Source organism: Oncorhynchus tshawytscha, linkage group LG10 (genome assembly GCF_018296145.1).
Source record: "Oncorhynchus tshawytscha isolate Ot180627B linkage group LG10, Otsh_v2.0, whole genome shotgun sequence".
Taxonomy (NCBI): Eukaryota; Metazoa; Chordata; class Actinopteri; order Salmoniformes; family Salmonidae; genus Oncorhynchus; species Oncorhynchus tshawytscha.
In genome coordinates, this window is record NC_056438.1 from 4,275,051 (window position 1) to 4,293,038 (window position 17,988).

Genomic DNA, 17,988 nt, shown 5'->3' on the forward strand with positions numbered 1-17,988 from the left:
TCTATTTACCAGTCATATTACCATGGTTACAGGTTCTATTCATTCTATTTACCAGGGTTACAGGTTCTATTCATTATATTTACCAGTCATATTACCAGGGTTAGAGGTTCTATTCATTCTATTTACCAGGGTTAGAGGTTCTATTCATTCTATTTACCAGTCATATTACCAGGGTTACAGGTTCTATTCATTCTATTTACCATTTACCAGTCATATTACCAGGGTTAGAGGTTCTATTCATTCTATTTACTAGTCATATTACCAGGGTTAGAGGTTCTATTCATTCTATTTACCAGGGTTACAGGTTCTATTCATTCTATTTACCAGTCATATTACCAGGGTTAGAGGTTCTATTCATTCTATTTACCAGGGTTAGAGGTTCTATTCATTCTATTTACCAGTCATATTACCAGGGTTAGAGGTTCTATTCATTCTATTTACCAGTCATATTACCAGGGTTAGAGGTTCTATTCATTCTATTTACCAGTCATATTACCATGGTTACAGGTTCTATTCATTCTATTTACCAGGGTTACAGGTTAAATTCATTCTATTTACCAGGGTTACAGGTTATATTCATTCTATTTACCAGGGTTACAGGTTCTATTCATTCTATTTACTAGTCATATTACCAGGGTTAGAGGTTCTATTCATTCTATTTACCAGGGTTAGAGGTTCTATTCATTCTATTTACCAGTCATATTACCAGGGTTAGAGGTTCTATTCATTCTATTTACCAGTCATATTACCAGGGTTAGAGGTTCTATTCATTCTATTTACCAGGGTTACAGGTTCTATTCATTATATTTACTAGTCATATTACCAGGGTTAGAGGTTCTATTCATTCTATTTACCAGGGTTAGAGGTTCTATTCATTCTATTTACCAGTCATATTACCAGGGTTAGTGGTTCTATTCATTCTATTTACCAGTCATATTACCAGGGTTAGAGGTTCTATTCATTCTATTTACTAGTCATATTACCAGGGTTAGAGGTTCTATTCATTCTATTTACCAGGGTTACAGGTTCTATTCATTCTATTTACCAGTCATATTACCAGGGTTAGAGGTTCTATTCATTCTATTTACCAGGGTTAGAGGTTCTATTCATTCTATTTACCAGTCATATTACCAGGGTTAGAGGTTCTATTCATTCTATTTACCAGGGTTAGAGGTTCTATTAATTCTATTTACTAGTCATATTACCAGGGTTAGAGGTTCTATTAATTCTATTTACCAGGGTTAGAGGTTCTATTAATTCTATTTACCAGTCATATTACCAGGGTTACAGGTTCTATTCATTCTATTTACCAGTCATATTACCAGGGTTAGAGGTTCTATTCACCAGGGTTAGAGATGCTATTCATTCTATTTACCAGGGTTAGAGGGTCTATTCATTCTATTTACCAGGGTTAGAGGTTCTATTCATTACCTCATTTACCAGGGTTACAGGTTCTATTCATTCTATTTACCAGTCATATTACCAGGGTTAGAGGTTCTATTCATTCTATTTACCAGTCATATTACCAGGGTTAGAGGTTCTATTCATTCTATTTACCAGTCATATTACCAGGGTTAGAGGTTCTATTCATTCTATTTACCAGTCATATTACCAGGGTTAGAGGTTCTATTAATTCTATTTACCAGTCATATTACCAGGGTTAGAGGTTCTATTCATTCTATTTACCAGTCATATTACCAGGGTTAGAGGTTCTATTCATTCTATTTACCAGTCATATTACCAGGGTTAGAGGTTCTATTCATTCTATTTACCAGTCATATTACCAGGGTTACAGGTTCTATTCATTCTATTTACCAGTCATATTACCAGGGTTAGAGGTTCTATTCATTCTATTTACCAGGGTTAGAGGTTCTATTCATTCTATTTACCAGTCATATTACCAGGGTTAGAGGTTCTATTCACCAGGGTTAGAGATGCTATTCATTCTATTTACAGGGTTAGAGGTTCTATTCATTCTATTTACCAGGGTTAGAGGTTCTATTCATTCTATTTACCAGGGTTAGAGGTTCTATTCATTCTATTTACCAGTCATATTACCAGGGTTAGAGGTTCTATTCATTCCATTTACCAGTCATATTACCAGGGTTAGAGGTTCTATTCATTCTATTTACCAGGGTTAGAGGTTCTATTCATTCTATTTACCAGTCATATTACCAGGGTTAGAGGTTCTATTCATTCTATTTACCAGTCATATTACCAGGGTTAGAGGTTCTATTCATTCTATTTACCAGACATATTACCAGGGTTAGAGGTTCTATTCATTCTATTTACCAGTCATATTACCAGGGTTAGAGGTTCTATTCATTCTATTTACCAGTCATATTACCAGGGTTAGAGGTTCTATTCATTCTAGGGTTTGCATTCATTCTATTTACCAGGGTTACAGGTTCTATTCATTCTATTTACCAGTCATATTACCAGGGTTAGAGGTTCTATTCATTCTATTTACCAGTCATATTACCAGGGTTAGAGGTTCTATTCATTCTATTTACCAGGGTTAGAGGTTCTATTAATTCTATTTACCAGTCATATTACCAGGGTTAGAGGTTCTATTCATTCTATTTACCAGTCATATTACCAGGGTTACAGGTTCTATTCATTCTATTTACCAGTCATATTACCAGGGTTACAGGTTCTATTCATTCTATTTACCAGGGTTAGAGGTTCTATTCATTCTATTACCAGGGTTAGAGGTTCTATTCATTCTATTTACCAGTCATATTACCAGGGTTAGAGGTTCTATTCATTCTATTTACCAGTCATATTACCAGGGTTAGAGGTTCTATTCATTCTATTTACCAGGGTTAGAGGTTCTATTCATTCTATTTACCAGTCAGGGTTAGAGGTTCTATTCATTCTATTTACCAGGGTTAGAGGTTCTATTCATTCTATTTACTAGTCATATTACCAGGGTTAGAGGTTCTATTAATTCTATTTACCAGGGTTAGAGGTTCTATTCATTCTATTTACCAGTCATATTACCAGGGTTACAGGTTCTATTCATTCTATTTACCAGTCATATTACCAGGGTTAGAGGTTCTATTCACCAGGGTTAGAGATGCTATTCATTCTATTTACCAGGGTTAGAGGTTCTATTCATTCTATTTACCAGGGTTAGAGGTTCTATTCATTCTATTTACCAGGGTTAGAGGTTCTATTCATTCTATTTACCAGTCATATTACCAGGGTTAGAGGTTCTATTCATTCTATTTACCAGTCATATTACCAGGGTTAGAGGTTCTATTCATTCTATTTACCAGTCATATTACCAGGGTTAGAGGTTCTATTCATTCTATTTACCAGGGTTAGAGGTTCTATTCATTCTATTTACCAGTCATATTACCAGGGTTACAGGTTCTATTCATTCTATTTACCAGTCATATTACCAGGGTTAGAGGTTCTATTCATTCTATTTACCAGTCATATTACCAGGGTTAGAGGTTCTATTCATTCTATTTACCAGTCATATTACCAGGGTTAGAGGTTCTATTCATTCTATTTACCAGTCATATTACCAGGGTTAGAGGTTCTATTCATTCTATTTACCAGGGTTAGAGGTTCTATTCATTCTATTTACCAGTCATATTACCAGGGTTAGAGGTTCTATTCACCAGGGTTAGAGATGCTATTCATTCTATTTAACAGGGTTAGAGGTTCTATTCATTCTATTTACCAGGGTTAGAGGTTCTATTCATTCTATTTACCAGGGTTAGAGGTTCTATTCATTCTATTTACCAGTCATATTACCAGGGTTAGAGGTTCTATTCATTCTATTTACCAGTCATATTACCAGGGTTAGAGGTTCTATTCATTCTATTTACCAGTCATATTACCAGGGTTAGAGGTTCTATTCATTCTATTTACCAGTCATATTACCAGGGTTAGAGGTCATTCTATTTACCAGTCATATTACCAGGGTTCATTCTATTTACCAGTCATATTACCAGGGTTAGAGGTTCTATTCATTCTATTTACCAGACATATTACCAGGGTTAGAGGTTCTATTCATTCTATTTACCAGTAATATTACCAGGGTTAGAGGTTCTATTCATTCTATTTACCAGTCATATTACCAGGGTTAGAGGTTCTATTCACCAGGGTTAGAGATGCTATTCATTCTATTTACCAGGGTTACAGGTTCTATTCATTCTATTTACCAGTCATATTACCAGGGTTAGAGGTTCTATTAATTCTATTTACCAGTCATATTACCAAGGTTACAGGTTCTATTCATTCTATTTACCAGGGTTAGGGTTAATTCTATTTACCAGTCATATTACCAGGGTTAGAGGTTCTATTCATTCTATTTACCAGTCATATTACCAGGGTTAGAGGTTCTATTCATTCTATTTACCAGTCATATTACCAGGGTTACAGGTTCTATTCATTCTATTTACCAGGGTTACAGGTTCTATTCATTCTATTTACCGGGGTAAGAGGTTCCATTCATTCTATTTACCAGTCATATTACCAGGGTTACAGGTTCTATTCATTCTATTTACCAGTCATATTAACAGGGTTAGAGGTTCTATTCATTCTATTTACCAGGGTAAGAGGTTCTATTCATCAGGGTTAGAGATCTATTCATTCTATTTACCAGGGTTAGAGGTTCTATTCATTCTATTTACCAGGGTTACAGGTTCTATTCATTCTATTTACCAGTCATATTACCAGGGTTAGAGGTTCTATTCATTCTATTTACCAGTCATATTACCAGGGTTAGAGGTTCTATTCATTCTATTTACCAGTCATATTACCAGGGTTACAGGTTCTATTCATTCTATTTACCAGTCATATTACCAGGGTTAGAGGTTCTATTCATTCTATTTACCAGTCATATTACCAGGGTTAGAGGTTATATTCATTATATTTACCAGTCATATTACCAGGGTTAGAGGTTCTATTCATTCTATTTACCAGGGTTACAGGTTCTATTCATTATATTTACCAGTCATATTACCAGGGTTAGAGGTTCTATTCATTCTATTTACCAGGGTTAGAGGTTCTATTCATTCTATTTACCAGTCATATTACCAGGGTTAGAGGTTCTATTCATTCTATTTACCAGTCATATTACCAGGGTTAGAGGTTCTATTCATTCTATTTACCAGGGTTAGAGGTTCTATTCATTCTATTTACCAGTCATATTACCAGGGTTAGAGGTTCTATTCATTCTATTTACCAGTAATATTACCAGGGTTAGAGGTTCTATTCATTCTATTTACCAGTCATATTACCAGGGTTAGAGGTTCTATTCACCAGGGTTAGAGATGCTATTCATTCTATTTACCAGGGTTACAGGTTCTATTCATTCTATTTACCAGGGTTACAGGTTCTATTCATTCTATTTACCAGGGTTAGAGGTTCTATTAATTCTATTTACCAGTCATATTACCAGGGTTAGAGGTTCTATTCATTCTATTTACCAGTCATATTACCAGGGTTAGAGGTTCTATTCATTCTATTTACCTGGGTTAGAGGTTCTATTCATTCTATTTACCAGTCATATTACCAGGGTTAGAGGTTCTATTCATTCTATTTACCAGTCATATTACCAGGGTTAGAGGTTCTATTCATTCTATTTACCAGTAATATTACCAGGGTTAGAGGTTCTATTCATTCTATTTACCAGTCATATTACCAGGGTTACAGGTTCTATTCATTCTATTTACCAGTCATATTACCAGGGTTAGAGGTTCTATTCACCAGGGTTAGAGATGCTATTCATTCTATTTACCAGGGTTACAGGTTCTATTCATTCTATTTACCAGTCATATTATCAGGGTTAGAGGTTCTATTAATTCTATTTACCAGTCATATTACCAAGGTTACAGGTTCTATTCATTCTATTTACCAGGGTTAGAGGTTCTATTAATTCTATTTACCAGTCATATTACCAGGGTTAGAGGTTCTATTCATTCTATTTACCAGTCATATTACCAGGGTTACAGGTTCTATTCATTCTATTTACCAGTCACATTACCAGGGTTACAGGTTCTATTCATTCTATTTACCAGGGTTACAGGTTCTATTCATTCTATTTACCAGGGTTAAAGGTTCTATTCATTCTATTTACCAGTCATATTACCAGGGTTACAGGTTCTATTCATTCTATTTACCAGTCATATTACCAGGGTTACAGGTTCTATTCATTCTATTTACCAGGGTAAGAGGTTCTATTCATCAGGGTTAGAGGTGCTATTCATTCTATTTACCAGGGTTAGAGGTTCTATTCATTCTATTTACCAGGGTTAGAGGTTCTATTCATTCTATTTACCAGTCATATTACCAGGGTTAGAGGTTCTATTCATTCTATTTACCAGTCATATTACCAGGGTTAGAGGTTCTATTCATTCTATTTACCAGTCATATTACCAGGGTTACCAGGTTCTATTCATTCTATTTACCAGTCATATTACCAGGGTTAGAGGTTCTATTCATTATATTTACCAGTCATATTACCAGGGTTAGAGGTTATATTCATTATATTTACCAGTCATATTACCAGGGTTAGAGGTTCTATTCATTCTATTTACCAGGGTTACAGGTTCTATTCATTCTATTTACCAGTCATATTACCAGGGTTAGAGGTTCTATTCATTCTATTTACCAGGGTTAGAGGTTCTATTCATTCTATTTACCAGTCATATTACCAGGGTTAGAGGTTCTATTCATTCTATTTACCAGTCATATTACCAGGGTTAGAGGTTCTATTCATTCTATTTACCAGTCATATTACCAGGGTTAGAGGTTCTATTCATTCTATTTACCAGTCATATTACCAGGGTTAGAGGTTCTATTCATTCTATTTACCAGTCATATTACCAGGGTTAGAGGTTCTATTCATTCTATTTACCAGTCATATTACCAGGGTTAGAGGTTCTATTCATTCTATTTACCAGGGTTACAGGTTCTATTCATTCTATTTACCAGGGTTACAGGTTCTATTCATTCTATTTACCAGTCATATTATCAGGGTTAGAGGTTCTATTAATTCTATTTACCAGTCATATTACCAAGGTTACAGGTTCTATTCATTCTATTTACCAGGGTTAGAGGTTCTATTAATTCTATTTACCAGTCATATTACCAGGGTTAGAGGTTCTATTCATTCTATTTACCAGTCATATTACCAGGGTTACAGGTTCTATTCATTCTATTTACCAGTCATATTACCAGGGTTAGAGGTTCTATTCATTCTATTTACCAGTCATATTACCAGGGTTAGAGGTTCTATTCATTCTATTTACCAGTCATATTACCAGGATTAGAGGTTCTATTCACCAGTCATATTACCAGGGTTACAGGTTCTATTCATTCTATTTACCAGTCATATTACCAGGGTTACAGGTTCCATTCATTCTATTTACCAGGGTTACAGGTTCTATTCATTCTATTTACCAGTCATATTACCAGGGTTACAGGTTCTATTCATTCTATTTACCAGGGTTACAGGTTCTATTCATTCTATTTACCAGTCATATTACCAGGGTTACAGGTTCTATTCATTCTATTTACCAGTCATATTACCAGGGTTACAGGTTCTATTCATTCTATTTACCAGGGTTAGAGGTTCTATTCATTCTATTTACCAGTCATATTACCAGGGTTAGAGGTTCTATTCATTCTATTTACCAGTCATATTACCAGGGTTACAGGTTATATTCAATCATTTACCAGGGTTAGAGGTTCTATTCATTCTATTTACCAGTCATATTACCAGGGTTACAGGTTCTATTCATTCTATTTACCAGGGTTACAGGTTCTATTCATTCTATTTACCAGGGTTAGAGGTTCTATTCATTCTATTTACAGGTCATATTACCAGGGTTACAGGTTCTATTCATTCTATTTACCAGTCATATGACCAGGGTTAGAGGTTCCATTCATTCTATTTACCAGGGTTACAGGTTATATTCACTATTTACCAGTCATATTACCAGGGTTAGAGGTTCTGTTCATTCTATTTACCAGTCATATTACCAGGGTTAGAGGTTCTATTCATTCTATTTACCAGTCATATTACCAGGGTTACAGGTTCTATTCATTCTATTTACCAGGGTTACAGGTTCTATTCATTCTATTTACCAGTCATATTACCAGGGTTATAGGTTCTATTCATTCTATTTATTCAGTCATTTACCAGGGTTAGAGGTTCTATTCATTCTATTTACCAGTCATATTACCAGGGTTAGAGGTTCTATTCATTCTATTTACCAGTCATATTACCAGGGTTACAGGTTCTATTCATTCTATTTACCAGTCATATTACCAGGGTTAGAGGTTCTATTCATTCTATTTACCAGTCATATTACCAGGGTTAGAGGTTCTATTCATTCTATTTACCAGTCATATTACCAGGGTTAGAGGTTCTATTCATTCTATTTACCAGGGTTACAGGTTATATTCACTATTTACCAGTCATATTACCAGGGTTAGAGGTTCTATTCATTCTATTTACCAGGGTTAGAGGTTCTATTCATTCTGTTTACCAGTCATATTACCAGGGTTAGAGGTTCTATTCATTCTATTTACCAGGGTTGGAGGTTCTATTAATTCTATTTACCAGTCATATTACCAGGGTTACAGGTTCTATTCATTCTATTTAGCAGTCATATTACCAGGGTTAGAGGTTCTATTCACCAGGGTTAGAGATGCTATTCATTCTATTCACCAGGGTTAGAGGTTCTATTCATTCTATTTACCAGGGTTAGAGGTTCTATTCATTCTATTTACCAGGGTTACCAGGTTCTAGGTTCTATTCATTTACCAGTCATATTACCAGGGTTAGAGGTTATATTCATTATATTTACCAGTCATATTACCAGGGTTAGAGGTTCTATTCATTCTATTTACCAGGGTTACAGGTTCTATTCATTATATTTACCAGTCATATTACCAGGGTTAGAGGTTCTATTCATTCTATTTACCAGGGTTAGAGGTTCTATTCATTCTATTTACCAGGGTTAGAGGTTCTATTCATTCTATTTACCAGGGTTAGAGGTTCTATTCATTCTATTTACCAGTCATATTACCAGGGTTAGAGGTTCTATTCATTATATTTACCAGTCATATTACCAGGGTTAGAGGTTCTATTCATTCTATTTAACAGGGTTACAGGTTCTATTCATTATATTTACTAGTCATATTACCAGGGTTAGAGGTTCTATTCATTCTATTTACCAGGGTTAGAGGTTCTATTCATTCTATTTACCAGTCATATTACCAGGGTTAGAGGTTCTATTCATTCTATTTACCAGTCATATTACCAGGGTTAGAGGTTCTATTCATTCTATTTACTAGTCATATTACCAGGGTTAGAGGTTCTATTCATTCTATTTACCAGGGTTACAGGTTCTATTCATTCTATTTACCAGTCATATTACCAGGGTTAGAGGTTCTATTCATTCTATTTACCAGTCATATTACCAGGGTTAGAGGTTCTATTCATTCTATTTACCAGGGTTAGAGGTTCTATTCATTCTATTTACCAGTCATAATACCAGGGTTAGAGGTTCTATTCATTACCAGTCATTTACCAGGTTCTATTCATTCTATTTCATATTACCAGGGTTAGAGGTTCTATTCATTCTATTTACCAGGGTTACAGGTTCTATTCATTATATTTACTAGTCATATTACCAGGGTTAGAGGTTCTATTCATTCTATTTACCAGGGTTAGAGGTTCTATTCATTCTATTTACCAGTCATATTACCAGGGTTAGTGGTTCTATTCATTCTATTTACCAGTCATATTACCAGGGTTAGAGGTTCTATTCATTCTATTTACCAGGGTTACAGGTTCTATTCATTATATTTACTAGTCATATTACCAGGGTTAGAGGTTCTATTCATTCTATTTACCAGGGTTAGAGGTTCTATTCATTCTATTTACCAGTCATATTACCAGGGTTAGTGGTTCTATTCATTCTATTTACCAGTCATATTACCAGGGTTAGAGGTTCTATTCATTCTATTTACCAGTCATATTACCAGAGTTAGAGGTTCTATTCATTCTATTTACCAGGGTTAGAGGTTCTATTCATTCTATTTACCAGTCATATTACCAGGGTTAGAGGTTATATTCATTCTATTTACCAGGGTTAGAGGTTCTATTCATTCTATTTACCAGTCATATTACCAGGGTTAGTGGTTCTATTCATTCTATTTACCAGTCATATTACCAGGGTTACATTTTCTATTCATTCTATTTACCAGTCATATTACCAGGGTTAGAGGTTCTATTCATTCTATTTACCAGTCATATTACCAGGTTATAGGTTCTATTCATTCTATTTACCAGGGTTAGAGGTTCTATTCATTCTATTTACCAGTCATATTACCAGGGTTAGAGGTTCTATTCATTCTATTTACCAGGGTTACAGGTTCTATTCATTATATTTACTAGTCATATTACCAGGGTTAGAGGTTCTATTCATTCTATTTACCAGGGTTAGAGGTTCTATTCATTCTATTTACCAGTCATATTACCAGGGTTAGAGGTTCTATTCATTCTATTTACCAGTCATATTACCAGGGTTAGAGGTTCTATTCATTCTATTTACCAGGGTTAGAGGTTCTATTAATTCTATTTACTAGTCATATTACCAGGGTTAGAGGTTCTATTCATTATATTTACCAGGGTTAGTGGTTCTATTCATTCTATTTACCAGTCATATTACCAGGGTTACAGGTTCTATTCATTATATTTACTAGTCATATTACCAGGGTTAGAGGTTCTATTAATTCTATTTACCAGGGTTAGAGGTTCTATTAATTCTATTTACCAGGGTTAGAGGTTCTATTCATTCTATTTACCAGGGTTAGAGGTTCTATTCATTCTATTTACCAGTCATATTACCAGGGTTAGTGGTTCTATTCATTCTATTTACCAGTCATATTACCAGGGTTACAGGTTCTATTCATTCTATTTACCAGTCATATTACCAGGGTTAGAGGTTCTATTCATTCTATTTACCAGTATTTACCAGGGTTAGAGGTTCTATTCATTCATTTACCAGTCATATTACCAGGGTTACAGGTTCTATTCATTCTATTTACCAGTCATATTACCAGGGTTAGAGGTTCTATTCATTACCAGTCATATTACCAGGGTTAGAGGTTCTATTCATTCTATTTACCAGTCATATTACCAGGGTTAGAGGTTCTATTCATTCTATTTACCAGGGTTAGAGGTTCTATTCATTCTATTTACCAGTCATAATACCAGGGTTAGAGGTTCTATTCATTCTATTTACCAGGGTTACAGGTTCTATTCATTCTATTTACCAGTCATATTACCAGGGTTAGAGGTTCTATTCATTCTATTTACCAGGGTTAGAGGTTCTATTCATTCTATTTACCAGTCATATTACCAGGGTTAGAGGTTCTATTCATTCTATTTACCAGGGTTAGAGGTTCTATTAATTCTATTTACCAGTCATATTACCAGGGTTACAGGTTCTATTCATTCTATTTACCAGTCATATTACCAGGGTTAGAGGTTCTATTCATTCTATTTACCAGTCATATTACCAGGGTTAGAGGTTCTATTCATTCTATTTACCAGGGTTAGAGGTTCTATTCATTCTATTTACCAGTCATATTACCATGGTTACAGGTTCTATTCATTCTATTTACCAGTCAAATTACCAGGGTTACAGGTTCTATTCATTCTATTTACCAGGGTTAGAGGTTCTATTAATTCTATTTACCAGTCATATTACCAATGTTACAGGTTCTATTCATTCTATTTACCAGGGTTAGAGGTTCTATTAATTCTATTTACCAGTCATATTACCAGGGTTACAGGTTCTATTCATTCTATTCTATGTACCTGGTAGTGGTCTCTAGGGTCATTGTGCCAGCCCTGTGTGTACCTGGTAGCGGTCTCTAGGGTCATTGTGCCAGCCCTGTGTGTACCTGGTAGCGGTCTCTAGGGTCATTGTGCCAGCCCTGTGTGTACCTGGTAGCGGTCTCTAGGGTCATTGTGCCAGCCCTGTGTGTACCTGGTAGCGGTCTCTAGGGTCATTGTGCCAGCCCTGTGTGTACCTGGTAGCGGTCTAGGGTCATTGTGCCAGCCCTGTGTGTACCTGGTAGCGGTCTCTAGGGTCATTGTGCCAGCCCTGTGTGTACCTGGTAGCGGTCTCTAGGGTCATTGTGCCAGCCCTGTGTGTACCTGGTAGCGGTCTCTAGGGTCATTGTGCCAGCCCTGTGTGTACCTGGTAGCGGTCTCTAGGGTCATTGTGCCAGCCCTGTGTGTACCTGGTAGCGGTCTCTAGGGTCCCAGCCCTGTGTGTACCTGGTAGCGGTCTCTAGGGTCCCAGCCCTGTGTGTACCTGGTAGCGGTCTCTAGGGTCCCAGCCCTGTGTGTACCTGGTAGCGGTCTCTAGGGTCCCAGCCCTGTGTGTACCTGGTAGCGGTCCTAGGGTCCCAGCCCTGTGTGTACCTGGTAGCGGTCTCTAGGGTCCCAGCCCTGTGTGTACCTGGTAGCGGTCTCTAGGGTCCCAGCCCTGTGTACCTGGTAGCGGTCTCTAGGGTCCCAGCCCTGTGTGTACCTGGTAGCGGTCTCTAGGGTCCCAGCCCTGTGTGTACCTGGTAGCGGTCTCTAGGGTCCCAGCCCTGTGTGTACCTGGTAGCGGTCTCGTGCGTTGACGTATCTGAACCTCTGTATATAGTAGAAGACAAGCCAGGCCAGAGAGATGATCATCAGGATGATGAAGGAGATGGAGACGAACACCACCGACGTCCTGCTCACGTACTTCTGGAGATTACGCGTTCCTATGGTGATGTGCATGGTTACCGTGACGTTCCGTTCCAGCAGAGCAGCGACCTCACGACCTTTAGGCTCGGGGATCATGATGGCGACCACGTCACCCATACCTGAGAAGGGAGGGAGGGGAGATTTTAGGACAGGAATACAAATAAAACAGACTCCCTGTGTGTGTGTGTGTGTGTGTGTGTGTGTGTGTGTGTCTTCACTGCTCAGCAGAAGAAGCCTTGTTGCTGTCTGGGACTGGACTCGTCTCCTGTGGCAGAATTTAGAACCTCCACATAGATTCTAAGAACACTGGGACTGTAAACAGAACTCCTGAGTGTTCCATCCTAACATAAAAATCATTAGTCTCTCGATTGGCATGAAATAAGGAGTGCAGGACAGGGCCATTTGTGAAATTCCTGACTCCACTACGGAACGTCAAGAATGCAGAGGGGAATGTTCCAGGTGTATTCATGGGGCCTGGACTACCCAACACTTATCATCACTGAACACACACACTTATTGATCCCCAGACCAGATAGAGAACACAGTCTGATAATAGGCCCTGCTGTGTGTGTCTACACACACACACACACACACACACACACACACACACACACACACACCATGGCCAGTTTATTAGGTACACCACCCCGTTCATGAAAATGGTTCGCTCCTACAGACAGTGAGTCACGTGGCCGTGGCTGACTATATTAAAGCAGGCAGACAGGCATCGAGGCATTCAGTTACTGTTTGATTGAACGTTAGCAAGCTAGTGACCTAAGAGACTTTGAGCGTGGTATGATCTTCGGTGTCATGCGAGTGGAATCCAGTATCTAAAAAAAAACGCCCCGGCGTTTTCACGCACGACAGTGTCTAGGGTTTACCGAGAAGAGCACGACACACAATACACATACAGTCAGAGGCAGTGTCTAGGGTTTACCGAGAAGAGCCAGACACACAATACACATACAGTCAGAGGCAGTGTCTAGGGTTTACCGAGAAGAGCCAGACACACAATACACATACAGTCAGGCAGTGTCTAGGGTTTACCGAGAAGAGCCAGACACACAATACACATACAGTCAGAGGCAGTGTCTAGGGTTTACCGAGAAGAGCCAGACACACAATACACATACAGTCAGAGGCAGTGTCTAGGGTTTACCGAGAAGAGCCAGACACACAATACACATACAGTCAGAGGCAGTGTCTAGGGTTTACCGAGAAGAGCCAGACACACAATACACATACAGTCAGCGGCAGTGTCTAGGGTTTACCGAGAAGAGCCAGACACACAATACACATACAGTCAGCGGCAGTCCTGTGGGCGAAAACAGCTCATTGATGAATGAGGTTCGAAAGGAGAACGATGCTGACAGGCCACAAACAGTCAACGGCGCTGTACAACAAGTGGTGTGCAGAACGGCATCTCGGAACGCACAACACCTCGATCCTTGTCACCGATTGGCTATTGCAGCAGACGACCACACCGGGTTCCACTCCTATCAGCTTAAAACAAGAAGAAGCTGCTCCAGTGGGCCATCACCAACACTGGACCAATGAGGAGTGGAAAAACATTGCCTGGTCCGACGAATCCTGGTTCACGTTGCGTCATGCTGATGGCAGAGTCAGGATTTGGCGTAATCAGAATGAGTCCATGGTCCCATCCTTCCTGGTGTCAACAGTACAGGCTGGTAGAGGAGGTGTAATGATGTTTCCCAGGTACACGTTCCCTGTATCAACAGTACAGGCTGGTAGAGGAGGTGTAATGATGTTTCCCAGGTACACGTTCCCTGTATCAACAGTACAGGCTGGTAGAGGAGGTGTAATGATGTACAGGCTGGTAGAGGAGGTATAATGACGTTTCCCAGGTACACGTTCCCTGTATCAACAGTACAGGCTGGTAGAGGAGGTGTAATGATGTACAGGCTGGTAGAGGAGGTGTAATGATGTTTCCCAGGTACACGTTCCCTGTATCAACAGTACAGGCTGGTAGAGGAGGTGTAACGTTCCTGATGTACAGGCTGGTAGAGAGGTGTAATGATGTACAGGCTGGTAGAGGAGGTGATGTTTCCCAGGTACACGTTCCCTGTATCAACAGTACAGGCTGGTAGAGGAGGTGTAATGATGTACAGGCTGGTAGAGGAGGTGTAATGATGTTTCCCAGGTACACGTTCCCTGTATCAACAGTACAGGCTGGTAGAGGAGGTGTAATGATGTACAGGCTGGTAGAGGAGGTGTAATGATGTTTCCCAGGTACACGTTCCCTGTATCAACAGTACAGGCTGGTAGAGGAGGTGTAATGATGTACAGGCTGGTAGAGGAGGTGTAATGATGTTTCCCAGGTACACGTTCCCTGTATCAACAGTACAGGCTGGTAGAGGAGGTGTAATGATGTACAGGCTGGTAGAGGAGGTGTAATGATGTTTCCCAGGTACACGTTCCCTGTATCAACAGTACAGGCTGGTAGAGGAGGTGTAATGATGTACAGGCTGGTAGAGGAGGTGTAATGATGTTTCCCAGGTACACGTTCCCTGTATCAACAGTACAGGCTGGTAGAGGAGGTGTAATGATGTACAGGCTGGTAGAGGAGGTGTAATGATGTTTCCCAGGTACACGTTCCCTGTATCAACAGTACAGGCTGGTAGAGGAGGTGTAATGATGTACAGGCTGGTAGAGGAGGTGTAATGTTTCCCAGGTACACGTTCCCTGTATCAACAGTACAGGCTGGTAGAGGAGGTGTAATGATGTACAGGCTGGTAGATGATGTTTCCCAGGTACACGTTCCCTGTATCAACAGTACAGGCTGGTAGAGGAGGTGTAATGATGTACAGGCTGGTAGAGGAGGTGTAATGATGTTTCCCAGGTACACGTTCCCTGTATCAACAGTACAGGCTGGTAGAGGAGGTGTAATGATGTACAGGCTGGTAGAGGAGGTGTAATGATGTTTCCCAGGTACACGTTCCCTGTATCAACAGTACAGGCTGGTAGAGGAGGTGTAATGACGTTTCCCAGGTACACGTTCCCTGTATCAACAGTACAGGCTGGTAGAGGAGGTGTAATGATGTACAGGCTGGTAGAGGAGGTGTAATGATGTTCATTGGAGGAGGTGTAATAATGATGCGGGATTGCTTTCCTGACACATGTTAGGTCCCTGTGTGTGTGTGTGTGTGAGTGAGTGAGGGATGGACATGCACTGTGCATTCTGAAAGTATTCAGACCCCTCTACCCTTCCCACATTTTGTTACGTTACAGTCTTATTCTAAAATGTATTATAGCATAATTATTTTACTCATCAATCTACACAATACGCCATAATAAGGACAAAGCAGAAACAGGTTAAGAAGTTTTTTGCAAATTCATTAAAAAATAATGGAAATATCACATTTACATAAGTATTCAGACCCTTTACTCAGTACTTTGTTGAAGCACCTTTGGCAGCGATTATATCCTCGAGTCTTCTTGGGTTTGACGCTACCAGCTTGGCACACCTGTATTTGGGGAGTTTCTCCCATTCTTCTCTGCAGATCCTCTCAAGCTCTGACAGGTTGGATGGGGAGCGTCGCTGCACAGCTATTTTAAGGTCTCTCCAGACATGTTCGATCAGGGTTCAAGTCCGGGTTCTGGCAGGGCCAATCAATATTAAGGTGTTCTTAATGTGTTTTGATGTTTTGTCTTTCCGTCTACTAAGAGTTCAATCAACTGTAGTATTGCATTTCAGTTCTCCTGACTCAAATGTCATTCATTGTCTCCTCACAGAAGGAATACTGTAGTTTGCACAGCTCTTTCACTCCCATCACTTCCTCCTTATTTACATAAACAACAGCCATCTAGTTTCTCCAGTTTGATCAACTGATAGTGGCCTGATCAAACTGAACAAAAAAAACAATTTTTCAAAAGATTTTTCTGAGTTAATTTAAGGAAAATCAGTCAATTTAAAATAAAATCGTTAGGTCATAATCTATGGATTTCACATGACTGGACATACAGATATGAATCCGTTGGTCACAGATATTTAAAAAATATATATTTAAAAAAAATTGGACTTACAATGGGCCTCAGGGTCACTGTATTTTTGCGCATTCAAATTGCCATCGATAAAATGCTACTGGGTTTGTTGACTGTAGTTTATGCCTGCCCATACCAATAACCCACCGCCTCGTTGACATCAGCACACCGCTCGCCCACACCACACCGTACACGCCGTCTGACCGGTACAGTTGAAACCAGGACTCATCCGTGAAGAGCACACTTCTCCAGGGTGTCAGCGGCCATCGAAGGTGAACATTTTCCCACTGAAGTCGGTGACGATGCCGAACTGCAGTCACGACCCTGGTGAGGACGACGAGCAAACCCAGTTTCATCAGCTGTCAGGGTGGCTGGTCTCAGAAGATCCCGCAGGTGAAGAAGCCGGATGCGGAGGTCCTGGGTTGTCGTGGTTACACGTGGTCCACGGTTGAGACCGGTTGGACGTACTGTCAAATTCTCTAAAAACTACTTAAGGTAATGCTGAGTTCTATACCATCTCTGGCAACCGCTCTGGTGGACATTCCTCGGTACATTTTAGTTGTCATTTATTGTCTCCAGCACAAGGTGCACCTGTGTAATGATCATGCTGATTAATCAGATTCTTGATATGCCACACCTGTCAATTGGATGGATTATCTTGACAAAGGAGAAATACTCACTAACAGGGATGTAAACAAATTTCTGCACAAAATTTGGGAGAAATAAGCTTTTTCTGAGTATGGAACATTTCTGTAATCTTTCATGTCAGCTCATGAAACATGGGACCAACACTTTACATGTTGTGTTTATATTTATTTTGTGTGTGTAGGGTAGCGGTTAGAATGTTACCTCATCAGCATAGAGGTTAGAATGTTACCTCATCAGCATAGAGGTTAGAATGTTACCTCATCAGCATAGAGGTTAGAATGTTACCTCAGCAGCATAGAGGTTAGAATGTTACCTCATCAGCATAGAGGTTAGAATGTTACCTCATCAGCATAGAGGTTAGAATGTTACCTCATCAGCATAGAGGTTAGAATGTTACCTCATCAGCATAGAGGTTAGAATGTTACCTCATCAGTAGCGGTTAGAATGTTACCTCATCAGCAGAGGTTAGAATGTTACCTCATCAGCATAGAGGTTAGAATGTTACCTCATCAGCATAGAGGTTAGAATGTTACCTCATCAGCATAGAGGTTAGA

General features: G+C 39.2%; 1 protein-coding gene across 2 annotated transcripts in view; it reads right to left on the bottom strand.

Moving 5' to 3' along the window:
- The window catches only part of LOC112262189 (RING finger protein 150), a 49,956-nt gene that overhangs the window by 18,285 nt on the left and 13,683 nt on the right, over positions 1–17,988 (bottom strand). For both annotated transcript variants that reach the window (XM_042328039.1, XM_042328040.1), the window contains exon 2: positions 12,653–12,903. In XM_042328039.1, coding sequence (XP_042183973.1) covers positions 12,653–12,903 — 251 coding nt within the window. The remainder of the gene's footprint in view (positions 1–12,652; positions 12,904–17,988) is intronic.